Here is a 27224-nt window from a genome sequence, read left to right as displayed (position 1 = left end):
ATAATTCACCATTAAATACATTTTTAAAAATTACAAATACCCTTATTTGGATTATAAACTTAAAAATTCAATTTTAAAGACAATTTCTATTTTTAATTTAAAAACTCTATCATGAATTCATGTTGAATTTCATCATTTTTTCTTCATTTTTTGAGTATGTGATTTTAATCCTTCCTTTGGTTCATATTGTGAATTACATTGATGCTTTTAAATCTCATGGTATTTGTTTAATTAATACCTTTACACCTCATATAAAGAATGATTAAAAAGTAAATTTCCCTTTTTGTGAATATTTTTGTCAGGTGCTGTTACTCGAATTCATTCGCTTGTTCACTCATTCATGTAAAGTTGTGACTGGTCCGTAAATTAAATTGGGACTGATCACCCTTTTATTCTATTCTCTGGATGACTTTACAAGAATTTAGATCGTTAAAAAAAAACAATTAGTAGAAATTAAAAAGAATCACAAGTTCCTCAAGTTTTTTGTTTTGTTTTGTTTTGTTTTTGAGGAGGGGATGTTTTAAATTGCAGATTAAATTAGTTTAATAATTATAGGATTCTTTATTTAAAACAAATTTCTTCCTGCATCTATTCTGACATTTGTCTAAGAATTAATATATTTCATTTTATTTATTTATTTATTTTTTGAGACAAAGTGTCACTCTGTTGCCCAGCTGGATTGCAGTGGTGCCATCTCAGCTCACTGCAACCTCCACCTTCTGGGTTCAAGTGATTCTCCTGCCTCAACCTCCCAAGTAGCTTGTATTACAGGTACCCGTCACCACACCTGGTTAATTTCTGTAATTTTAAAAGACACAGGGTTTCACTATGTTGGCCAGACTGGTCTCAAACTCCTGACATCTAGTGATCCACTCATCTTGGCTTTCCAAAGTGCTGGGATTACTTACCAGCATGAGCCACTGCACCTGGCCTCTTATTTAAATTTTAAAAGTAACTTGCAAAATATTATTTATAAGATTTTTAAACATAATTATAATATCTGTAGGATCTGGTATCATGGATTTTAGTAATTTATGCTGATGCTTGCCATGAGTATTTATATTATTATTCTCCCTTAACAATTATTTTTTGTTTTGTTGAATACCTATTTGTATGTATTTTTTCTATTTCACTAGTGCCTGCATTCAATACTTCTTTTTTCTTTTCTTTTCTTTTCTTTTTTTTTGTTTTGTTTTGTTTTTGTTTTTGCTTTTGGGTCTCCCCTTATCTCTCACACTTTCTCTCCGTCTTCCTAAACATTTTCTAACTTCTTGATCTAGATTCCTGGATTACAGATATTGAGATTTTTAAAAAATGCATATATATATATATAAAAGCCTAAGGTTAGCCTTTGTTGAATCCCCCAAGTTTGATATTTCATATTTCACTGTATTTTAGTTCAAACTATTTTTTATCTTCATTTTTTTTTTTTTTAATTTTTTGGAGGGATGGAGTTTTGCTCTTGTTGCCCAGGCTGGAGTGCAATGACATGATCTTGGTTCACTGCAACCTCTGCCTCCCAGGTTCAAGTGATTCTCCTGCCTCAGCCTCCCAGGTAGCTGGGATTACAGGCATGTGCCACCAAGCCCAACTAATTTTGTATTTTTAGTAGAAACGGGGTTTCTCCATGTTGGTCAGGCTGGTCTCGAACTCCTGACCTCAGGTGATCCACTGACCTTGGTCTCCAAAAGTGCTGAGATTACAGGCATGAGCCACCTCACCCGGGCTTTATTATTATTATTATTATTATTATTATTATTAATTTAATTTTTTGAGATGGAGTTTCACTCTTGTTGCCCAGGCTGGAGTGCAATGGCACAATCTCAGCTCACCGCAACCTCCGCCTCCCAGGTTCAAGTGATTCTCCTGCCTCAGTCTCCCAAGTAGCTGTGATTACAGGCATGTGTCACCATGCCTGGCTACTTTTGTATTTTTAGTAGAGACAGGATTTCTCCATGTTGGTCAGGCTGGCCTCAGTCTCCTGATCTCAGGTGATCCTCCCCACTCAGCCTCCCAATGTGCTGGGATTACAAGCGTAAGCCACCACAACCCGCCTTAACTTCGTTTTTGATTTCTCCTTTGATCTGTGGAAGTATATTGCTTAATTTTCAAATCTTTTGGAGGGGGGTATTCTAATTTTTTGTGAATATTGCTCTGTCATTTCATTCTATTTAGGGCACCACATGTCATTTGAATGGCAAAATGTATTTAATACCTGTTTTATTACCTGAATATAATGATATAATTATTATAAAGGTGTAATCACATCTGGTCATTTCCAGTGCACTTGAAAATAATTTGTACTCAATTTTTGTTGAGTCCAGTGTCTTAAACATAATAAATTAAGCAGATTGTATTAATTGAATTGTTCAAAACCTCTATGGCTTGATGGATTTTTAACTCTTATTTTATTAGTTATTCAATGAATTATGCTAAACTTGTTCTACAATTATCAGTTTGTTCATTTCTTTTGTTGTAGTTCCATCAGTTTTTTGTTTCATATATTTTAAAGGTATGTTATCAGGTCAGGCACAGTGGCTCAAATCTGTAATCCTAGCACTTTGGGAAGCAGAGGTAGCTAGATTTTTGAGGTCAGGAGTTTCAGACCAGCCTGGTCAACATGGTGAAACCCCACCTCTAGGAAAAATACAAAAATTCGCTGAGGTTGGTTGTGGGCACATTTAGTCCCAGTTACTCTGCAGACTGAAGCTGGAGAATCACTTGAACCCGGGAGGTGGAGGTTGCAGTGAGCTGAGATCATATCACTGTACTCCAGCCTGGATGACCGAGTGAGACAGTCACAAACACAATAATAAATAAATAAATAAACAAATAAATAAATAAATAAATAGTATGTTATCAGATATGAAAAAATCTAAGCATTATTATGTCTTTTTGATAGGTTTGAGACTACCATTACTAAAAGTCCTTTTTTATTTCTAGAAATGATTTTTGCCTTAGATCTACATTTTCTAATATCAGTATTGCTAAATCAATTGATTTTTGGTCTCTGAGATAATTTTTTTATTCTTTTCTTCACAAATTTTCTGTACTTTTATGTTTTAGATAAGCCTTACAGGGACAGAATATAGATTTTTTCTTTTGCTTTTATATTTATTTATTTATTTATTTGTTTGTTTGTTTGTTTGTTTTTTAGTGTAGTGTAAAAAACTTTATAAGAAGCCAGGCATGATGGGTCATTCTTGCAATCCCAGCACTTTAGAAGGCCTAGATGATCAGATCGCTGAAGCCAGGAGTTCAAGACCAGCCTGAGCAACATAGCTAAACTCTGTCTCTACAAAAAATACAAAAATTAGCCAGGAGTGGTGGTGTGTGCGTCTGTAGTCTTACACAGGAGGCTGGGGCAGGAGGAGCACTTGAGCTGGGGAGGTCATGTTAGGACTGCAGTGAACTGTGACCCCCACACTTCAGCATGGTTGATAGTGAGACCCTGTCTAAAAAAAAAAAAAAAAAAAAAAAAAAAAAAAAAAATCTTTGCAAGATTGTATTTATTCTATTTACCTGCTGTATAACTCGTACCTTGTTTTGATTACATTCCACCACCTTACCTTGTGCCTTATATTTTTCCGTCACATTTGTTTCTTTTTAATCTCCTTTTCTTTTAGGTTGATTATAAAACAAATTATTTTTTTCTGTATGTTTATTTTGAAGTTTTATATATTTCACTAACATAGTTATTTTTCTTCACTTATAGTAAGTGATTACCTGAAAGATCATAACATTTGCTAAAGTTTTTACTTTACAACAGTGTCTCAGAGTATTTTGTAGACCCTTGAATGTTCTTTGGATACTTTTCAAGGATCCAGAAGGTCAAAACTATTTTCATAGTAAAATGCAGATGGTATTTGCCTCTTTAACTCTGATTGTTTCATAGGCATAAAGTGAAAGTTTTCCAGAAGCAAAATGATTTTGCTATCACAGGAGAGTGAATGCGGAAACATATACTAGAAATCATCTGCCTTCTATTAAACCAGTCGTTAATGTACACGTTTTTCCTGTCTTCATATCCCTTTTACTATGCTCTTTGCTGTCTTTGGTTTTCTGAAGACACATGCCAAAGTGCCTCTGTGTGTTTATATTTATCTAGCTTTTGTTTTGTTTGTCTTCTGAATCCGTGTATTGACTTCTTTTTATCTATTTGCAAAAATTCTTAGCCATCATCTCTTTCAATATATCTTCTGTTCATTCCCTTTCTTTGCTGTGCTTGGGTTGGGACTCAAATTTGAAGTTTTATACTTCTCAGTGTAACACCTTTTTCTCTTACTCTCATATATGTTTTTTCCAAACTTTTGTCTCTCCAATCATCATTCTAGACATTTTTACTGAGCCATCTTTCTATTCACTAATTATTTCTTTAGCTGCTTTTTAATATGTTGTTAAACCCAACTTTATATTTCATAAATATTTATTTGTCTAATTTCTAAATGGAACATTTTATAATCTATTATCTCAGATATACCCTGATGAAGTTTCAATTTTGTATCTTATATTCTTATACATAGCAAACCTAGGTAAATTAATGCCTGTATTAGAAAATTCCAATATCTGAAATGCCTAAATATTCAGTTCTGCTATATATTGCTTTTATTCTTCATGTTTTTCTCCTGATGTACTTCATGAAGTTTTATTTCCTTATATTCTTGGTTATTTTTATTCTCTTCCAAGAAACAGTTCTTATGAAAATATATTGACATAAGTAATATTATTGTCATCCAGAAAAAAAATTCCATTTTCTTGAGTCAGGAGCCTGAGAGAATGCCAGGATCATCATAAACCATTTCAAGCTTGACATTTTCTGGATCATCTCAATGGCTTAAATATGAGTTCCAGTCCTGGCAAGGGCTTGATGACTTCTGCCTTAACTTTGTAATTAGGATGCAGACATTTCTGATCCTAACTAAAAGCAGAGCATGTTTACTAAGGCCTCCACATGTGGAGGATTCTGGACTTTAACCTTTTGATCCAAACTTGTGAGACTGGCTAATGTAGCTGATTATCTCATGTGACATTTCTGTGTAGAAAGCATACCTATGGCAAAAGTTGACCCCACATTTGTATCAATGATTAACCTCTCTCAATTTTCATATTACTATAAATTTTTCCTGGTTGTCCTTTAATAGCTTGTAAAATATCTAGTTGCTTTAAGCATATTCTTTTCCAGTTTCCTAAGGTAACATTAGACGGTAGGTTGTCTATATTCTCTAATATGCAACTACTGGAAGTGTAAACTATAATATCCTTTTATTTTAACTCATGTAATTATTCTGACACATTAAATATATATTAAACTAAGTCATACTTTTCTTTATGGGATGGTTATCTATTAAGCTTCATTTACTCTTTCAAAACTGTGTTGCTATCTGATCAACTATACCTGACCATATAAGCAATACAAAATTGACAGTTATTATAGCTGGTTCTTATTATGTTATTATTAACCAGTGAAGTCTCTATGTAATGCATATGTTAGTAATCTAAAAGATTACAGAATACATTATATAATTAAAAGAGCAAGGCATCTTGGTTCAAATTCCAATTCTAACTTGTATCAAGTTTGTTTCATTTATTAAGCTAATTTATTTATATCACAATTCCTTAATTTGTTAACTCAGGGACTTTATAGCTCAGAGGCTTATTGTAAGACAAACTGAGATAATGAGATGGTGAATAATCCAATTATTTTAGAAAGTAAACATAATTAATGGAAAGAAGATGGGATCCATGAATAGACGACAGTAATATTTTAAATCCTGTGTTTCAAAGTCTTGCATTGTTATTAGTCAACTGTCACCACATTAATGCTGCACAACAAACCACCCCCTTACTAGCTGTAATACAACAATAAGTATTTCTTTCTTTCTGAAAGTGACCTGATTGTCATTAGCCACCAGTTTGGAGCTAGCTGGGCTTGGTCCAGGTGTTAAGCTGAACTCTGGTCTGCTGCACTTGTTCCTATCCTGGGTATGAGTTTTTCATGGTAATGGCAAAAGCACAAGACGCTATGCTAACTTTACTCGTGATACATTCATGAATATCCTATTGATAATAGAAGGTCTCATGAGCCAAACAAAGAAAAAAATTATCTAGGAGGAGGAGTTAACTCTGCCAACCATAAAGCTAACATAAATTATATGAAGTGGGAAGTAAATCCTCCTACATAGAGTTGTGATGAAAAAGAAACGGAATGTCACGTGAATATGTTGCTAGAAATGTCATACTCATTTATTGTTTATGTATTTGTTTGACTCTCATGAAAATCAGATCATAGAAAGAGAGGAGTGACTCATCTCACCAAATCTTTGGAAATCGATCTGCCTTTATTTAACCACTAGACGCTACAGAATTGGTTTCAATGCCATTTGACATATGAATACACTAGCATAAATTGTATTCATCTAAGATCAGTGATTAAAAGGAGGACATTTATTATTCTCCCCTGTCACACAGAGAGGAGAAGTGGTCCACCGCCCTAGTGGTAATGCCATAAGATGTCTCTCTGATTTACTTTCTTTACTCACTTCAACATTGTGTATTAAAGCACATTCCCAATTAATAAAATGTCAGCAATTGGTAAACTAGTGTGATGCATCAATGAATTCTACTACAAATAAGTCTTTTTTTTTTCTGTAAGAATTGGTAGAGTGGGAAATATAATCCATGGCAGGTTGGATGGCATAAGTATACACTTGATAAATGCTGATGGAAATGTATAAGAAATTCTTATGAGAGGTTTACATTCATTTACTGAAGGTAAATCTGGTTTAGTGTACTTTTTTCATCATTTAATTTGATAATTTTATGTGAGCTTTTAATACTACCTGAAAAAATATCTAAAATATTTTTAATATTTACGTCTAAACATTTTTTAGACATAAGATATATTAAAATAAGAAGTTTTTGACAGTTGATTGTATTCCATTTTCTTGCAGATTGTCTACATGGGCTGGTGTGAAGCCCGGGAGCAAGACCCACTTCAGGACAGAGTGTACTCCCCGACCTTCTTGGCCCTGAGAGGCTCATGTCTCTACAAGTTTCTGGCACCTCCAGTAAGTGTTTTATCCAAATTTATTGCTCTTTTCTATATTATCACAAGAGATTGACACTAACTTAACAGTACCAAATAGTATGCTATCAATATTTTTTAAAAATAATATAGAGAAAAAAATAGAAATCAGTTTATCTGATTTAACTTACTAAAAATGTATGTTCTGACATTAAACATTTACTTTATCACCCTTGAAAAGTCTGGAACTTACTTCTTTATAAATAGTGAACCTATAAAATAATGGATCAAAATATAATGCCATTAAAAATCTCATGAAGACATGGGAAAGGAGATTTTAAGAAACATTTTCAAGCATATGTCAGTGTATTTTGTTTATTGAATATAATTTAAAGAAATGAATATACCAAAAGTGAAATTAAAAAGAGTAAACTGTTTTAGAGCTATGCATGAATGAACATGTTTACTAAACTCTTATTTTCAAAGGATCTTTTGAAAGTTCTTTTAAATTTATTCAGCACTTTTAATTACTAGCAATTTATTATTAGCAAAGAGTAATAAGGAAATCTCAAAATGATAGCACCTTATCTATCCACTATTAAGTCTATCTCACCATAGTGGTAATCCCATAAGATGATGTAAACTCTCATGGTGTTCAAAGTTTAAATTAGAGGATTCCATCCTTGGCAAACATCATAAATACATTCTGGTAAGCTGTCATTTATGACAGTCAAACTATGTTTATCTATGTTGTACTGGTCTCTCTAAATAAAATCAATAGCATTTTCATCCTCTATTATATTCTATATCCTAGTTATTGAGATTTGTAGTAGATTTGTGTAGATACCTATTGCACCTCAAGTCTTCCTTTTGGAAACATGTACCTTGTAGCTCAGAAGACACTTAATAAATATTTATTGAATATAAATACCAAATACCCGACCAGTCACTTGCAGGTCTAATAATACATAGGATTTAGAAATCATCAGGTCTGATTTGCTGCTGTTTTAAATGTCTGTCTCTACATAGTTTAAAGCACTAGGAAGACAGAGGAAAAATTAATATTTATATATTTTACTCTATTCCTACTCTGAATAATTTATTTGACAGGGCAGTTAAATATATGTTCCCAACCTAAGTGAAATAACTGCATTATGCTTTTGGTATGTTTGCAATGTCACAGTCATCTTGAAATTTCTTAATATAAATGATGTATATTTTAAAAATTAGAGCTGTGCTGAGATCTAGTATTCTCTGTATTTAACTAGTGGTAAATTGAGAAAAAAATTATGAGTGCAGAATGTAAATACTTAGTATTTATAGGTAGACAATACATACATTATTTAAGACATATAAGGACACTGCACAAATGAGAACTGTTACACATAGCATAAATCGTTTGCTGAAAGCATAAGACAAATGGTGACAAAGCATGGAATAGAGGAAACAAAAGCATTATGTAGGGTCCTTTATGAGCATAGCTTCACAGATGAGAGACTAAGTAGATACATCTGTGAAAATTTTTCTTATTTTTCACTATATTATGCAAATCAAATACAGTGGTAAATAACTTTCTAAAACAAATTAAACATTATTTTCTTATCTCTTAAAGGTGACCACCTGGGACTGGACGAGAGCAGAGAAAACATTCTCAGTTTATGAGATTATGTGCAAGATCCTCAAGGTATGATCAATAAGTAGTCAGTATTTGAATGACTTTTCCTCAGCAAATAGTGCCTCTGGGCTCATAAGTAGCTCATGAAAGCAAATGATTCATGGAATGAAAGAAGAGACAAGATAAAGAAAAATGACAGAGAAAGAAAATAAACTAGACAAAAACGAGAAAATATGGAATGCACAGAAGTGCACTGGCACTCAGCTATCTGCTTAAATAACTTGCGAGCAGACTCTGCAGTCCTGCCATGGGTGAGGGAATAGGAAGAAGCTCCTCAGGAGTTCACTGGGGAAGAAAATTCAGTTGAAAGTAGTCTAAATTTAAACGTCGGTTGTTACCATGCTTTTTTTTTTTTTAATTCTTTTCTTTCTGAATAAAATGCAAAAGAGAAAGATTTGGGTAAGACTTGGAATTCGAAAATGTAGAAAATATCAAGAAAAATGCAAAGAAAAGTTTTGCTCTTTTTTTCTTAATCTCATGGCTGACCGTCTTTTTGCATATGTAAAAGAACATTCGATTGTCATATATGAGTTGAATTTCTGCCATATGCAGGATTATTGCAATAGCAAGCCATCACAAATTCTGTAAAATGTCACATGGTTTCTATAGCGTTTTTTAAAGAATTAAAATTGGAATAACCTATAAAACATGAAGACTTTCTACTTTCTTCACTTTCTACTTTAGGGTTTGTAGGCTTGGACTCACCACAGATTGATAATTCAATTCCTGCATAAGGTTGACTTTGTTTCTGTACCCAAGGGAAACTGACTTCCCTTTGTTTTATGTTAGCTATTTATTTTCCTGTTAAAGACTTAGCAGAATAAACAAATGCTGAAACGTTTAAAATACAATAAAATGCATCAAAAGTGTCTGAAGGCAGAGAGACAAAAATTATAATTACCTCAAAAGTGTTCATTGTTTCTGTTCCTTAGAGAACGTTGGATTAAAGCTGAAGTTCTCTGAAGTGCAAAATCCAACTAAGAATAGAGTTCATCGATTGCTCATCAGTGTGCATGCTTTGAGTTCTTTTGTAGGCGTAATGGTGGAGGGACAACGTGAAATACTTGAGTGTATTGTTAGTAAATAATGGTCTGACAGTTTCTTAAACAGGTGCTAGTATCTGAGGAAAAGGAGATCATACCCAACTCCAGTTTTCTGAAACAATTGCCAAATGGCTAATGAGATAGCTTTTTTGGGGATATGGAGTCTCGCTCGGTCACCCAGGCTGGAGTGCAGTGGCGTGATCTTGGCTCACTGCAACCCCTAGCTCGCGGATTCAAGCAATTCTCCTGCCTCAACCTCCTGAGTGGCTGGGACTACAGGCGCATGCCACCATGCCCAGCTAATTTTTTTTTTTTTTTTTTAATTTTAGTAGAGATGGGGTTTCACCGTGTTGCTCAAGCTGGTCTTGAACTCCTGAGCTCAGGCAATCCACCCACCTCGCTCTCCCAAAGTGTTAGGATTATAGGTGTGAACCAGCGTACCCGACCAACTGTGTATTTTTAGTAAAGCTACTCATATAATTAGAATAAGAAAAGAAAGAAGGAAAGAAAGAAAAGAAAAGAAGGAAAGGAAGGAAGGAAGGAAGGAAGGAAGGAAGGAAGGAAGGAAGGAAGGAAGGAAGGAAGGAAGGAAGGAAGGAAGGGAGGGAGGGAGGGAGGGAGGGAGGGAGGAGGGAAGGGAGGAAGAAAGGAAGGAAAGGAGGAAGGAAGGAGAGAGAAAGAAAGAAAGAGAGAGAGAGAAAGAAAGAGAGAGAGAGAGAGAAAAGAAAGAAAGAAAGAAAGAAAGAAAGAAAGAAAGAAAGAAAGAAAGAAAGAAAGAAAGAAAGAGAAAGAAAGAAAGAAAAGAAAGAAAGAAAGAAAGAAAGAAAGAAAGAAAGAAAGAAAGAAAGAAAGAAAGAAAGAAAGAAAGAAAGAAAGAGAAAAGGGGAGGAGGGGCAGGGAAGGCATGGAGGGGAGGAAGGAAAGGAAGGGAGGGAGGGAGGGAGGGAGGAAGGAAGGAAGGAAGGAAGGAAGGAAGGAAGGAAGGAAGGAAAAAGAAAACTGCCTCAACAAATCAACTTTGTCTATTCTCTATCTGTACACTAATATAACTTTTATCATAGTAATAATGCAACACATATTTATATATTCTTACTTAGACTTAAATTATTTTCTAACCACTCTCCAAGTAGCTACATGATCTTTAAAATCCTCTCTTTAAAAATAGCCATTTAAACATTAGAACATAATGCAGTTTATTATAATAGTTTAAAAGGATAATTTTAAAGGAAACAATAAACATTATGTTTAGCTCTATCAACATATACAAACACTCAATATTTTATATCTCTTTGTTATAATTTTTGACAACGTTAAGATTATGCAATTCGTGATCTGTTTTTTTTTTTTTGTATAAAAATATGTCTTGAGATTTTTTTTCTATGGCAGTTGATGTTCCTCAAAAACACCGATAACTTTTTGATAGATTTTATCTATTCCATCATTTGCCCATACTCACTGAGTCCACTTTAAAATTTTACATTTAGTTTTTTGCCCCCACTTGTTTCTTGCTACCAGGCATATCACAACAATCATTATCTGAATGATTTAATAGGAAATTAAATGTTTGCTGTGTACCAGGTAACCTCAGTACTTGTTATGTGGCTGAGAAAAATGCAGAAAAAGCTACTGCTTTCATTGCACTTGCATTTTATTATGTGGTATGATGTTAAGTAAATCAGTAAAGAAGACAAAAATAGTAAGTAAATAAATGAGGCAAAATAATAATATGTAGGAAGGACTGATGTTTGCTCAGAGACTTGTATGCAAAGTCTTATTTCCTTTATTCTAAATTCTGAGTTTGGGAATCCCGTGTGGAAAAATATTTTAACATATTCAAGATATTAAATCCATATGTCCAAATTGTCTCCTACAAAAGTCACCCTAACTTATGTTGCCATCAGAAGTGTCTAGGAGAGTGCCTGTGTATTTATATTCTGACCAAATTAAAATCAAAGACTACTTCTCATTTTAACTTTCTATATAAAATTTTCTCTAAGACTTAGTTTACTTGAATTTTTAAAAATATTTTAAGTTCTGGGATATAGGTGCACAACGTACAGGTTTTTTACATAGGTATACATGTACCATGGTGGTTTGCTGCACCTATCCACCCATCATCTGGGTTTTAGGCCCTGCATGTATTAGATATTTGTCCTAATGCTCTCTCTCCCCTTGCCCCCAACCCCCCAACAGGCCCCGGTGTGTGATGTTCTACTTGGGAAAATGTTTACATAGGTTAGCGAGGCCAGGAGATAAGTATTCTCAGACATCAAATACAATGTAAATCTACCTTCAGTTGTTGTTTGTGATTAAGGAAGTCCCCTCCCATTAGTAAGTACAATGCTGGTGCTTTATGCTTTGTGGCTTGACATTAGACATATAAAACCATCCTTTAAGCATCCCTTTTCCCAAAGGAAAATTTCATGTAGCATAAGAACAGAGGAGTGGCTACTAGATTCAATGCTCAATGGATTATTTTCCTGCATGCAGATTGCATTCTGCCCTTCTCCTGTTTCAGGATCACTGGTTGGAAAATAATTTGCTTGATAAGGAAGCCAGTCAGATAGGTGGGGCTGGTGAGCAAATCAGAAGGGGCGTCTTCTACAGCCCAGCCCTCTCCTGCCATGAGGTACCAGTTCTGATGCAATCTGTGCAAGTTGTAGACTCTGCCTCCAGAAAGGGATCCCTCAGATGAGGCTAATTAAAAGTCAGATTTGAATATCTGGATCACAGAAGAACTGGCCTGTGACCATTAATCAGGAAAATCCTGTCCCTTCTGATGTGTTAATAATGAAGCTACGCCAGTAATAACAAAAATGAAACAATAAGGTTGATCTGGTATATACAGCTTATATGTATATGCCAGGTATTGTCCTAAGTGCTTAGTATATGAATTCAGTTTATATTTACAGCACCACTATCTGTCAGTTATTGTTATTCCCATTTTAGAGATTTAGAAACTGAGGCATAAACCAGTAGAAGTAAATAGCCTAAGGCCACATAGCTAGTAAATATTAGAGATAAAGATATGAATCTTGCAGTGTCTCAAAATTCTGTGCTCTTGCACATGATACTACACTGTCTCTGTCTCTCAGTGTAAATATTGATAATTTTGGGGAAAAAAATGGGAGCCAGAGAGCCGGCCTGGTACTGATGAGAGAGCAAAGATTTCAGAAAAAGAGGAATTTGGCAACAAATGCCACTTCTATTACTAAAACATTACCCTTTATGAGTGTATTGGGCACTACGAACTTCAGTTCTTCATCTGTGAAATGCAGCTATTGATGCAGAGGGTGCTGTGAAGATTAGCAATTGGTTAACTGATTTGTGAATGCATTTTTGTCTGTTAATTCATATTATAGTTACTTCGAGTACCTTCTATGTGCCAAGCACTCCACTAGGTATTAAGGATCAATACAACAGTACAAGAGAGTTGAACTCACAAAAATTCCAGCTGATGAAGGAGTTTAGGAAGGGCATTTTGGAGGAGAACTTTAATGAATGGAAACCTAAGTGACTGTGAAAGGGCTCCACAGAGGAACATGTGTCATGGGAGGGGTTGGAGTTCAGCCAGTAGGAAGGGAAGAGCAACCTGGCACAAGGAATAATGTGTAAACTTGCCCAGAGCTACAAAGAAGTGTGTGTCCTTTCAGCAATGCAAACAAGTTGGGTATGAGGTTGCTGTTAGTGTTTGCATGGAACAGATCATAGGAAAAGGCCTTAATAAAGCACATGAACTTTATCTGAGGAACAAAGGACAGCCACTAAAACATGTCAAGCATGGGGAGGGACTGAGCTTGCCCATTTAAAAATCCTCCTCAAATGCAACGTGAGATGGAGTTGAAGGGGTTGGAGGGGAGTGCTCCTGGGGCATCTTCTGGTCAACAAGGGCGTGGACAGCGGGCTAGGAAGAGTGAGGCAGAGGAGTCGGGCCTGAACAGATAGTGCCGGTGCCCTCACAGTAGCCACTTACCTGCATAGAACAGCCCTCTTGCACAACTCTGGTTTGACTCGTTTTGCTCTGACTCTAGCCTGAGCTGTAGCTCCCTAACACGGCACTGTAGCAGGGCATGGCTGGAAAAAAAGACAACACGCATTTTCAATTACAGACTAAAATCTCAAGAAAGCCTTTAATTCTTCCTTTTGTTAGGTCATATTTTCTTAGCCTATTATCTTGCCTAATCTACTGGAACTTATATTAAACCTTCTTCATTCTTTTTTGAAATTAATATATACTTTCCATTCTCACTTTTAGGTAATGATCCTAATTCGTACATGAAAACTCTCTCAGCATTGCAAATGCCTCCTGGCAGCCCTATCCTGACAGATAACTATCCTTGCTCTTATCTAATACTAAGCCTCCCATTGGGTCATAGATCTTATCCACTCGACATAAACAGCAATTCTATCCTGATGACTCCAAATGCATATGTTCTGCCCAGAGCTTATTCCTGAACTCTAAGTATTCAACAGTTTATATTTCTGCCTGCTGACATACCTAATAGAAATGTCCATGTTACATGTCCAAAATATAGAATCAACAATTGGAGAGAATGTAAAGAAACATGGAAATTAGAGAAAAGAGAAAAACAAAAGCAAAACCTAGAGTTTGGCTATTTTTTTAGGAACTCATGGCAATTAGCTGAGATGATACTAAGTTATAGCATGGAGTACATTTTAGCATTAGAGACCTCTGGTGCCTGCCAACAGGGGTGTGTTGAGCTGTTAGGGAAACTGTCATTTATTCAACTTTGGTACTTTAGAAATTAAGAAAATGCAAAACTAGGAATATAAAATTAGGCATGAAAGTGAATATATATCAAGAATGAGAAAAGTTCGTGATGCAGAATAAAGTTGGCAGATACCACAAACATTGAAAATCTATGAAAAATACTCTATATTTGTAATAAATTCACTAAGACACCTATTGAGTACTTTTTCTTCTATATTTTTGGAGGCTGCGTATTCTTTGATCGCCTGTTTGAATAAAAAGGATATTGTAAACCAGTGTCTATGGAAAAAAGAAGTAGACCCCCCCTGCATCTTACCTTCATCTCTCTGGGCACCAAGGTCACCTGCCTTCTAGAGGACACCCAAGGTCCCTAGCCCAGGGACAGCTCCCAATGGAACTTAGGTATCATCTTACAGCTGAATTCAGAAGTACAGTAGCAATGATAAGGTTCTTCCTAGTGAGGGGAAGCTAGGACCTAACTGCATGACTTGAAGCCCAAGTGTAGTAGTTGTTATGCTAACAGATCATACATGGGAAACATAGAAGAGGAGTGAAAGGAATGTCTCTCTTCATTCATAATAGATGAGCAGTGTATCATTCGTATAAAGATGCACTCTCTATCATTTGGCCAGGAAACCCATAAAAAGTGGACCATCGTTTTGTTTGTAGGTATTCAACACCTGCCTGTTTCAGAGCTAGCATTAGATTTAGCAAGAACAAGTCTTTGGATGATAAAGATTATTTTTTAGTTTTCATGATACTGTTTTTCAGCCTGATGTTACAAATAAGTTTAAATTTTTGATAAAATATACATAGTGAGCAATATAGTCACACTGATATTCATCTAAAATCATTTTTAGAAAAAAGAAGAAGACATGTCTGGTAGGGTTGAATGAGGAGGGTACTCAGAGTGAATGCAGGTGGGAGATGGGGAAGGAGAAAGAGGGATTGATCAACTAAGTAGATATGTTATATGGAAGGTGAAATGGGAACCTTATTTCTCACTGTTAGAGATGAGAGTCATAAATACAGAAAGAAAGAAGCCGAGAATAAATTCTGTAGTATTGGATTACAATTAGAAATATTGGTATGCAGTCTCAGTTTGCAGTGTGGTGTGTGTGTGTGTGTGTCTGTGTATGTATGCGCATGTATATGTGTCCAGCTGTACCTTACTCTGTCCCCAAAATATCTGGGGTCAGAGAGTTCTTAATAGCAAGGAGCACACTCAGCAAAGCTCTCCACTTCTCAATATTATTCTCAATTGCAAAAAGCCAGAACTCTATAGAGAAATGTTTGATGACTCGGTTGTGGCACAGAAAGTCAAAGATGAGGCTAAATCATATTACTGTGCTAGGAAATAAGGAGGCGTTCAAAGAATGATGGAGATAGATCAAAAGACATAAAAGCAACTTTCAAGAGCATCTATTGGGCAAATTCGGGACAAACTGAGCAATTCTGGGATAAAATAAATGCTAGCAATGGATTGTAACTCAACAAATAAAATAGGAAAACATTAAGTCTATCTTCATAAAAATAAAGAAGTGAAAAATTTAACAAGGGACAAAGAACATACTTAGTTTCAAAGTACCTCCTCACAAAGAACTTACTGTAATTATCAAAGAAGAAAGGAGAACTTTACAGGGCACAAACGTGACAGCATTGCCTTAACAAATTGATGAAAGTGAACCCTTCATTAATGCAACACATCAAAAATTATGCATGTCTGATAGGGTGATAGACTATCATAATTAGCAAAATAGCAGGTTCATGACATTCCCACTAGAGCTGGGTATAAATGAAATCTAACTAGGAGGAAACATCTATCTAATGCAATATAAAGGAGACACCAATGTAATCTAACCAAATCTAATGTGATTTAACCTATTCTAGTCCTGAGAAAATCTCCAACAAACCCAAGTGAGACACGTTTTATATAAAATAAATGTCGTATTTTCTTCAATAGTGTCTAAGTCATTAAAGTTAGGAAAAGATTAAGGCATTTTCTTCCCACTGAAGGCAAGTAATATCATAGAACAACCACATGCAGCAGAGGGTTCTGAACTGGTGAGTCATTAATGAAGCCCAAGGACTAGACCACATCAGAGTCCGTGCTTTGATGGTTGCATTGTGTTTCAGTAGGTGAATGCTCTAATGTTCTTGTTTGCAGAAGGTACACACACACTAAAGTATGAGAGTGGGAGGTAATGAGGTATCACATTGGTAGTTAACAAATAGTTCAGAAAATATTTGTAATTCACTTGCAAATGTTCTTTAAATCTGATTGTATTAAAAATTATTCCATGTCAGGAGTTTCTATATAAACAGCAATGCAAAACAAGCAAACAAGGAAAAGCGAACCTGCCTCATATAGAGACAATGCAGTAGATTAGTATAGAAATCCCTAAAGGCTACCAGGCTTGTACAATGTTCTAAGACAGCGCTAAAATTGTGCTCAAATTAAGAATAGATAAGAAGAAATAATACCCAAAATAAGTAGAATAAATAAACACATAAATAGAAAAAATAACTTTAAAAATTAAAATAATGCAATAATTACATCTTCAATAAATACTGTGTGAATTTATAATTCTTATATTTTGATATCAAATATATATTTTCCCATGCCCTGTATTTACTATATTTGTCATTGAAAAGTTAAATCTAATATTATTATTTCTTTTATCACAACTGCTTACATTTTTAATAGAAAAGAGATGGCCCAAATTAGACTATGTTTCTTATAATATGGTTTAAAATAAAAGCAAAATAAATCAAAATATAAAAATACAGAAATGTATATTATATACATAAATTAAGATATAACAGAAGATAAGACATGATATAAGAGTATATTGATATCATTATTAGGCAAATGCTAAAAGTTTGGGAGAGTTAAAAATATTTCCAGCAGACTATAATTTATGTGAAGAATCATTTTACAGTAGAATTTTATGTCAATGGCAGGTATTAGTAGAAACTCTTGTAAGAACACCAAAGTAACCACTTTTTTAAAAAGTTACATTTTAGGGCGGCCATTTGTCTTTATCTGTTTTCTGTTGCTACAACTGAATACCACAGTCTGAGTAGTTTATAAGGAATAGAGTTTTAACTATTAGCTCTTGGGTCTGGAGGCTGGGAAGTCCAAGAGCATGATATCTCCATGTGGTGACAGTCTACCAGTTGTGTCATAACATAGAGGGAAGCATCACAAGGAGAGAGAGCAAGCATAGTAGCTCAGGTCTTTTTCTTCTCTTTATAAAGTTACTAAACCCATCACAGAGCCCCATCCTGATGACCTTATCTAATTCTAATTGCCTTCCCCAAGTCCCTACCTCTTTTAAATATATAAATTTGGTTAAGTTTGCAACACATACAATTTTGGAGACATGTTCAAACCATAGTACCATCTTAGTAAAAAGAGGTGTCTCTGCATTTTCTGACTACATTTATATCTATTTTCATTTTTAAAATAATTTTTCTTTAAAAGTTTATTGATTGCTTTACATTTTATTAAGTAATTTAAAATTAATATGGTTCTTTTTTTACGGTAACATTTTAGAATTAAATTAGCATAAAAAGTTTAGTCCTTTCCTAAACTACAAGCTTCTGAAAATATGTTTTTAGTTTTTCCTCTGATAATAGAACTTTAATTCCGTGGTGATTTTTAAGAGACGTTATAGGCTGTGCACTTAGGTTTTAGTGTTGCTGCTCTGGGTGAGAGCTAAGGTGCAGCCGTTCCTTGTTCTGTTTATGAATATGCCAGAGAGAACACATCAGAAGGAAGTCACTGCCATCCCAAAGCTAATCCCAGCAACTTCAAATCCAGCTTCCTGTCTTAAAAGTGTAATAATCATCATTGATTAAAAACATAATTTTATTTTTTATTTTTGTTATATAATAACATTTTCTTCGGTTTATTTATATTTTATCACATATCCTTTTGTGAAAGTGACTCCTATAAATTCCCCATCTGTTATATAAAGTGCTTATTTCCCTTTTACCAAGACATCTTTCAAGTGTCAAGTATTAATTAATTAAATCTCATGTTTCAAAATTTGTTTCATTGACCAATTTTTGCTCTTAAAAGTCCAAAGACATTATTGTTTCATACTCTTTTCTTGTTTTGTTTTCTTTTCCAAGGAGAGGTTTCTGATTCTTTTAGTTAGTTCTTGTCTAGTGATACCTATGTTCTTTATCTTTCTCACATTATTATTATTATTGTTATTATTATTTTGCTTTAAGTTCTGGGATACGTGTGCAAAATGTGCTGATTTCTTACCTAGTTATACATGTACCATGGTGATTTGCTGCACCTATTGACCTGTCCTCTAAAGTCCCTCCCCTGACTCCTAATCCTGCAAGAGACCCTGGTGTGTATTGTTCCCCACCTTGTGTCCATGTGTTCTCATAATTCAACTCCCATTTGTGAGTGAGAACATGCTGTGTTTGGTTTTCTGTTTCAGTGTTAGTTTGCTGAGGATGATGACTTCCAGCTTCATCCATGTCCCTGCAAAGGACATTATCTCATTTCTTTTTATGGCTCTGTAGTATTCCATGGTGTATATGTACCACATTTTCTTTATTCAGTCTATCATTGATGGGCATTTGGGTTGGTTCCATGACTTTGCAATTGTAAATATTGCTGCAGTAAACAAACGTGTGCATGTATCTTTATAATGGAATGATTTATAACCCTTTGGGTATACACCCAGTAATAAGATTGCTGGGTCAAATGGTATTTCTGTTCTAGATCCTTGAGGAATTGCCTCATTTTGATCCAAAATGGTTGAACCAATTTACATTCTCACCAACAGTGTAAAAGCATTCCTATTTCTCCACAGTCTCTCCAGCATCTATTGTTTCTTAACTTTTTAATAATCACCATTCTGACTGACATGATATGGTATCTCATTGTGGTTTGATTTGCATTTCTCTAATGATCAGTGATCTTGAGCATTTTTTTTTTCATATGTTTGTTGTTGGCCACATAAATGTCTTCTTTTGAGAAGTACCTGTTCATATCTCCTGCCCACTTTTTGATGGGGTTGTTTTTTTTTTTTTTTTTTTCTTGTAGATTTGTTTAAGTTCCTTGTAAATTCTGGATATTAGACCCTTGTCAGATGGGTAGGTTGCAAAAAATTTCTCCCATTCTGTATGTTGCCTGTTCACTCTGAGGATAATTTCTTTTGCTGTGCAGAAGTTCTTTAGTTTAATTAGATCCCATTTGTCAATCTTGGCTTTTGTTGCAATTGCTTTTTGCATTTTTGAGATGAATTCTTTGCTCATGCCTATGTCCTGAATGGTATTGCCTAGGTTTTCTTCTAGGGTTTTTATGGTTTTAGGTTTTACATTTAAGTGTTTAATCTATATTGAGTTAATTTTTGTTTAAGGTGTAAGGAAGGGGTCCAGTTTCACTTTTCTGCAAATAGCTCACCAGTTTTCCCAGCATCATTTGTTAAATAGGAAATCCTTTTCCCATTGCTTGTTTTTGTCAGTTTTGTTGAAGATCAGATAGTTATAGATGTGCAGTATTATTTCTGAAGTCTCTGTTCTGTTCCATTGGTCTATATGCCTGTTTTGGTACCAGTATCATGCTGTTTAGGTTACTGTAGGCTTGTAGTATAGTTTGAAGTCAGGCAGTGTGATGCTTCCAGTTTCATTGTTTTTGCTTAGGATTGTCTTGGCTATACGGGGTCTTCTTTGATTCCACATGGAATTTGAAGTAGTTTTTCCTAATTCTGTGAAGAATGTCAATGGTACTTGGATGGGAATAGCATTTAATCTGTAAATTAATTTGGGCAGTGTGGCCATTTTCACAATATTGATTCTTCTTATCCATGAGGATGGAATATTTTTCCATTTGTTTGTGTCCTCTCTTATTTCCTCTAGCAGTGATTTGTAGTTCTCCTTGAAGAGGTCCTTCACATCCCTTGTTAGCTGTATTTCTAGGTATTTTATTCTCTTTGTAGCCATTGTGAACGGGAGTTCTTTCATAATTTGGCTCTCTGCTTGTCTATTGTTGGTGTAAAGGGACGCTTGTGATTTTTGCAAATTGATTTTGTATCTTGAGACTTTGCTGAAGTTGCTTATGAGTTTAAGGAATTTTTTTGCTGAGATGATTGGATTTTCTAAATATAGAATTATGTCATCTGCAAAAAGAGACAATTTGCCTTCCTCTGTTCCTATTCGAATACCCTTTATTTCTTTCTCTTGCCTGATTGTCCTGGCCAGAACTTCCAATACTATGTTGAATAGGAGTGGTGAGAGAGGGCATCCTTGTCTTATACTGGTATTCAAAGGGGATGCTTCCAACTATTGCCCATTCAATATGATATCCTCTGTGGGTTTGTCACAAATAGGTCTGATTATTTTAAGATATGTTCCATCAATACCTAGTTTATTCAGAGTTTTTAACATGAACTGATGTTAAATTTTATCAAAGGCCTTCTCTTCATCCACTGAGATAATCATGTGTTTTCTGTCATTGGTTCTGTCAATGTGATGAGCACATTTATTGATTTGTGTATGTTGAACCAGGTTTGCATCCCAGGGATGAAGCAGACTTGATCATGGTGGGCAAGTTTTTTGATGTGCTGCTGGATTCAGTTTGCCAGTATTTTATTGAGGATTTTGCATCAATATTCATCAGGGTTATTAGCCTGAAGTTTTCTTTTTTTATTGTGTCTCTTTCCAGTTTTGGTATCAGGATGATGCTGGCTTCATAAGATGAGTTAAAGAGGAGTCCCTCCTTTTGGATTGTTTGGAATAGTTTCAGAAGGAATGGTACCGGCTCCTTTTTGTACCTCTGGTAGAATTCAGCTGTGAATCTGTCTGGTCCTGGGGTTTTTTGGTTGGTAGGCTATTAATTACTGCCTCAATTTAGTAACTTGTTATTGGTCTATTCAGGAATTAGACTTCTCCTGATTTAGTCTTGGGAGGGTGCATGTGTCCAGGAATTTATTTATTTTTCTAGATTTTGTAATTTATTTGTGTAGAGGTATTTATAATATTCTGTGATGGTAGTTTGTATTTCTGTGCGGTCAGTAGTGATATCCCCTTTAAACATTTTTTGTGTTTATTTTATTCTATTCTCTTTTCTTCTTAGTTTAGCTGGCAGTCTATTTTGTTAATTTTTTCAAAAAAATAGCTCCTGGATTTATTTATTTTTGGAGGGCTTTTGTGTCTCTATCTCCTTCAGTTCTGCTCTGACCCGAGTTATTTCTTGTCTTCTACTAACTATTGAATTACTTTGCTCTTGCCTCTCTAGCTCATTTAATTGTAATGTTAGGGTGTAGATTTGAGATATTTCTAGTTTTCTGATGTGGGCATTTAGTGCTATAAGTTTCCCTCTTAACACCGCTTTAGCTATGTCCCAGAGATTCTTGTACATTACATCTTTGTTCTCATCTGTTTTGAAGAGCTTCTTGATTTCTGCTCTAATTTCATTATTTAACCAGGAGTCATTAAGGATCAGGTTGTTCAATTTCCATGTAATTGTGTGTTTTTGAGAGAGTTTCTTAATCCTGAGTTCTAATTTTATTGCAGTATGATCTAAGAGACTGTTTGTTATGATTTCAGTCTCTTGCATTTTCTGATGAGTGTCTTGCTTCCACTTATGTGGCTGATTTTATAATAAATGCCAAGTGGCATTGAGAATAATGTATTTTCTGCTGATTCTGCTGATTTGAGGTGGAGAGTTCTGTAGATGTCTATTAGGTCCACTTGATCCAGAGCTGAGTTCAAGCCCTGAATATCCTTGTTAATTTTCTGTCTCATTCATCTGTCTAATATTGACAGCTGAGTGTTAAAGTCTCCTATTATTGTGTGGCAGTTAAGTCTCTTTGTGGTTCTCTAGGAACTTGTTTTATGAATCTGGGTGCTCCTGTATTGGGTGCATGTTTATTTAAGATAGTTAGCTCTTCTTGTTGCATTGATCCCTTTATCATTATGTAATGCTCTTCTTTGTCTTTTTTAATCTTTGTTGGTTTAAAGTCTGTTTAGTCAGAGACTAGGATTGCTACCCCTACTTTTTTTTTTTGCTTTCCTTGGTAAATTTTTCCTTGGTAATTTTTCTTCCATCCCTTTGTTCTGAGTCTATGTGTGTCTTTGCATATTCTGTATTCATGGTTCTCCTGAATATAGCACACTGATGGGTCTTGACTCTTTAATCCAGTTTGACAATCTGTGTCTTTTAATTGGGTCATTTTGCCCATTTACCTTTAAGGTTAGTATTATTGTGTATGAATTTGATCCTGTCATCATGATGTTATCTGGTTATTTTGCCCATTAGTTGATGCAGTTTCTTCATAGTTTATATTTTGGTGTGTTTTTGCAGTGGCTGGTACCTGTTTTTCCTTTCCATATTTTGTGCTTCTTTTGGGAGCTCTTGTAAGGCAGGTCTGGTGGTAATGAAATCTCTCAGTATTTGCTTGTCCAGAAAGGATTTTATTTCTCCTTTGTTTATGAAGCTCAGTTTGGCTGGATATGTAAGAATGTTGAATATTGGCTCCCAATCTCTTCTGGATTGTAGAGTTTCTTCTGAGAGGTCCACTGTTATTCTGATACGCTTCCCTTTGTAAGTGAGCTGGCCTTTCTCTCTGGCTGTCCTTAGCAGTTTTTCCTTCATTTCAACCTTGGAAAATCTGATGAGTATGTGTCTTGGGATAGATCTTCTCATGGAGTATCTTAGTGGTGTTCTCTGTATTTCCTGAATATTCATGGTGGCCTGTCTTGCTGGGTTGGGGAAGTTCTCCTGGATATTATCCTGAAGTGTGTTTTCCCATTTATTTCCATTCTCCCTGTCTCCTTCTGGTACTCCAGATTTGGACTTTTTACGAAGTACCATATTTCTCGGAGGATTTGTTCATTCATTTTCATTCATTTTTCTCTGTTTTTTTTTTTCTGTATGTCTTATTTCAGCAAGGTGGTCTTCAAACTCTGATATCCTTTCTTCCACTTGGTTTTTTGGCTATTGATCCTTCTGTATGTTTCACGAAGTTCTCGTACTGTGTTATTCAGCACCATCAGTTCATTTGTGTGTATGTTCCTATCTAAACTGGTTACTCTAGTTAACAGTTCCTCTAACCTTTTATCAAAGTTCTTAGCTTCTTTGCATTGTGTTAAAACACACTCCTTTAGCTCAATGTAGGTTTCTGATTCTTTTAGTTTATTCATATCTAGTGGAACATATTTATTGTCTTTCTCACATTATTATGTTTTAAATAATGTCATTTGCACTCCATTTTTTATGGCAGGTGTGAATAAAGCATGATTTTGTCAAAATACTTTTAAATAATATTATATTATTCTGTAATTTATCTTATAATTCTCAAAATGTTTGTTTATTCCTTTTGCTAAAAAAGTTATATTCTCACCATTTTTTTAAGACATTTCTAAAACAACGCAAGGTTCTTATTTAAGTCAAACAAGTATTTATCAGTAATGTGACTTGGTAATAGAAAGATTCAGTCACTTTATCTCATTAAGAATTTAATATGTACAAAGAAGCTATCTAATTCTGTTTTCCAATATTTGAAGTGAAAAAAATTCACACTTACATAAAATAAACCAACATCTTATCTTTGTCTCTCTCAAAATCTATTTTTGGGGTATTATTTCCTCATCAAAGTGAGTCTAAGAGCAATATGTTTATGAATGATTACAGATTTCCATGTTGCAGAAATCTGTTCTCCTTTAAGCTGAGTCAGAAGATAATCTAAATATTATACTGAAAATAAGCAGTAGAAAAGCATTGCTGTTTTAAATCCTAACATTTTAATTTACTGCAGTAATTTTAATAAAAATGTGAGAATATAACTATATTAGGAAAATCTACCTATCATAGGCAAACAAATCTTTGTGAATTATGAATAAATTGAATGCTTAAAAATATTAAACTTAATAATGACTTATCTTCCATAATAATATCTGGTTAGTAAAATTTTATATGGAAACCCATAGTATAATATATCCTTAATGTAAGGAAAAAGCTAGAAAGTGGGTTTTGTTGCACAAATAATTTGGTGCCAATCTCAAGGATTCATCCCTTAGGATGATAATTATTTTTAATGCTCTATTTAGCTTAAATTCCTTCAGGTCTATTTCAGGTTTTTCAGTAACCTTTCTAGACTAAATATGCTTGGATCTCTGTTTACAGAAATGTTCTGCCTTGCAAATTTACATAGTGTATGATTGTAAAACTATTTGACCTTCCAAAACCTTGTATTATTGTTTTAAAAGTAAAAATATAATTTTAATGTCAGAAGAAGCCCAGGTGTCATCTGCTTCTGAAGCCTTCATCTACTACAGAATATTTTGGCATTTTTCCAACAGCCTTCAAATTGATTTAGAATATATTTCTGACGATACAGTGGCATAGATAGTTTGCAGTGCCAGTTTTCAATACATCATTTAACCACTAATGAAATTAACAATATTTTAGCTATCATGCATTATTTTATTAACAATAATAATATTGCCCTTAATAAGAACATATGGACACAGGGAGGGGAACAACACACACCAGGGCCTATTTGGGGAGGAGTACGAGGGGAGGGAACTTAGAGAACTGGTCAATAGGTGCAGCAAAACACCATGTCACATGTATACCTGTGTAAAAAACCTGTACTTTCTGCACACGTATGCCGGAACTTAAACTAAAATTTAACAAAAAAGGGAGAAAAGAAAAGAATAATAATAATAATACTAGTGTTCTTGATATTTGTGCTATTATTTTCTTAGAATAACATCAAAATCTATGGTTAATATTGTTTCTTATAGAAACTCAGCAACATACATCAAACACTCTCTATCTCCTGTTACTTTATCTTTGCATATTTTAAATAATGGAATTGATATGTTCTACTGCTCAATATTCCTTTTTATTAAAAGTAGAGAAAATGAAGATTACAGATGTGCTCAGTAGCAAATGCTGAAATCCATAAGGACCCAACTTTTCTGGACCAAGTTGCTCTGTGTTCTTACTATATCCAGACAAGTTCTATTTCTGAAAAACGTGATTTTACAGGGCTGTAACGTTTACATTAATTGTGTCAACATATTTATATTGTTTGAAATGGCTTTGGAGCAAGTCAAGTTTTTGAATATTTAAGGAACATAGGTACTTGATTTACTAACCTTAAGGTATACAATTTCATTGTTATTTGTTTTTGCCCTTCCAGCTTGGGGACTTTAAAATTTTGTCACATATATGATTGAAGGAATGTTCAGCCAAACTTTATCTGAAATATTTCCTATTAACTCACATTTATGTAAATAATAAAATTAGAAGCATACAAAATTTACCTTTGGGATTATATCCCATAACTGGTTGACATTGTTCATAATTTTTTGTAAAACTATTGAGAAAAATTTTTATAGTGTTCCAATTCATTGTGATGAAGAGTAGTTGAGAGAGAAATAATGCACTCCTATGGAATGTTTGCTTTTCCAAGGATATATCTAAGGATATAGATAAGTAAACAGATACATACACAACTCTATGTGTATATGTGTGTTTTATCATTGTGTCTTGGAGGTATTGGTTATAATGGTTTTTAAATAATAGCTATATTTTTGATACTTTTTAAATCAAAACATGGAATAATATTCAATTTTGATGTAGTATTTTTACAGTATAACCTGTTAACTGTTTGTTCTGGATAACAGCCTGTGGACTTCATAGAAACTAAGACAAGTTTTCTGACTATATTTATGGCTACCATTTATTTCTGGAAATAATCTTATTTTTGTTTCCGTAAATGCATTTATACTTTAGTTATTCATTATGTACTAAGTATTACTTAGTTTTTGTATGTCTGATTAACATGGATTACTGGATTAGTTGGTCAAGAGAAAGAATAGTGATGTGTTAATAGAATGAACTAGCCTCATGTTACCTGAGCTTGAATTTTGGCCCCAATTAATATCAACAATACATCAATGGTATATTACCTTAATTATCTCCAGAATCCTCATCTTTAAATCAAGAATTCTCATTATAGCCACATTATAGGGTTAGTATTATGAATAAGTCTGTTTAAACTGAGCACTTTGTAAGCATTTAATACATTAGTGATTTCTCACTCTAAATTGCTTGTGGAATAGATGCTACCCTTGAAGTGATATCATTCATGCACACAATGGCAATTCCCTTATTTTTTATCCAGTGTCATTTTCACCTTTTCTGAATAACTTTGTGGCAATTCTGAAGATTTAGATTTATTTTACCTTTGTCCAAATAGGCATTCGAATGAGTTGTTCTTCCATCCTTGAAATCAAGGAACAGTCCTCTAAGCAAGTGCTTGCTTGACATTAAGAGAATGGATTTATTTCTCTGGTGGTGAGCTGACGTTTGATTATATTTGTAACTTTTGAAGATTGCTTTTCTCTGGGCATGGTATAAACTCAATTACAACTACACACAGTATGTAAAGGAAATTGAGAGTGTGTCAAGATCAGAAATAAGGCCTCTACTCAATGGTAGGTAATATGCAGATGCTTCTACTTGGGTAAGGGGAGCCTACATGGCCTCCCTTGGGCCTTCTGTTGCATGGAATCAAGAGCAGAAATGGACATATAACCTTGGCCTGTTAACCCTTAGAGTTCTCCTCTTTCTCCACTGCCCTCAGTCACCAGAAGTCTTCTGAGGATACTAATTGACTCCATCATGTACAATTCCTAAAACTTGCTGAATCATCTGCTTAGGTTGTATGTCAGTGAGAGAAAGAAGCCAGTCATCCAGTGCAGATA

General features: G+C 34.4%; 1 protein-coding gene across 23 annotated transcripts in view; it reads left to right on the top strand.

Annotated features, from left to right (window-relative positions):
• LOC105495692 (syntrophin gamma 1) overlaps positions 1-27224 on the top strand; it is an 893014-nt gene that overhangs the window by 737386 nt on the left and 128404 nt on the right. For all 23 annotated transcript variants that reach the window (XM_071068281.1, XM_071068276.1, XM_071068279.1 and 20 more), the window contains 2 exons: positions 6951-7067; positions 8637-8708. In XM_071068281.1, the coding sequence (XP_070924382.1) occupies positions 6951-7067; positions 8637-8708 (189 nt within the window). The remainder of the gene's footprint in view (positions 1-6950; positions 7068-8636; positions 8709-27224) is intronic.

The sequence above is a fragment of the Macaca nemestrina genome, chromosome 8 (genome assembly GCF_043159975.1).
Source record: "Macaca nemestrina isolate mMacNem1 chromosome 8, mMacNem.hap1, whole genome shotgun sequence".
Lineage (NCBI taxonomy): Eukaryota > Metazoa > Chordata > Mammalia > Primates > Cercopithecidae > Macaca > Macaca nemestrina.
Note: the sequence above shows the minus strand (reverse complement) of the source record. Positions and strands in the feature narration are given on the sequence as shown.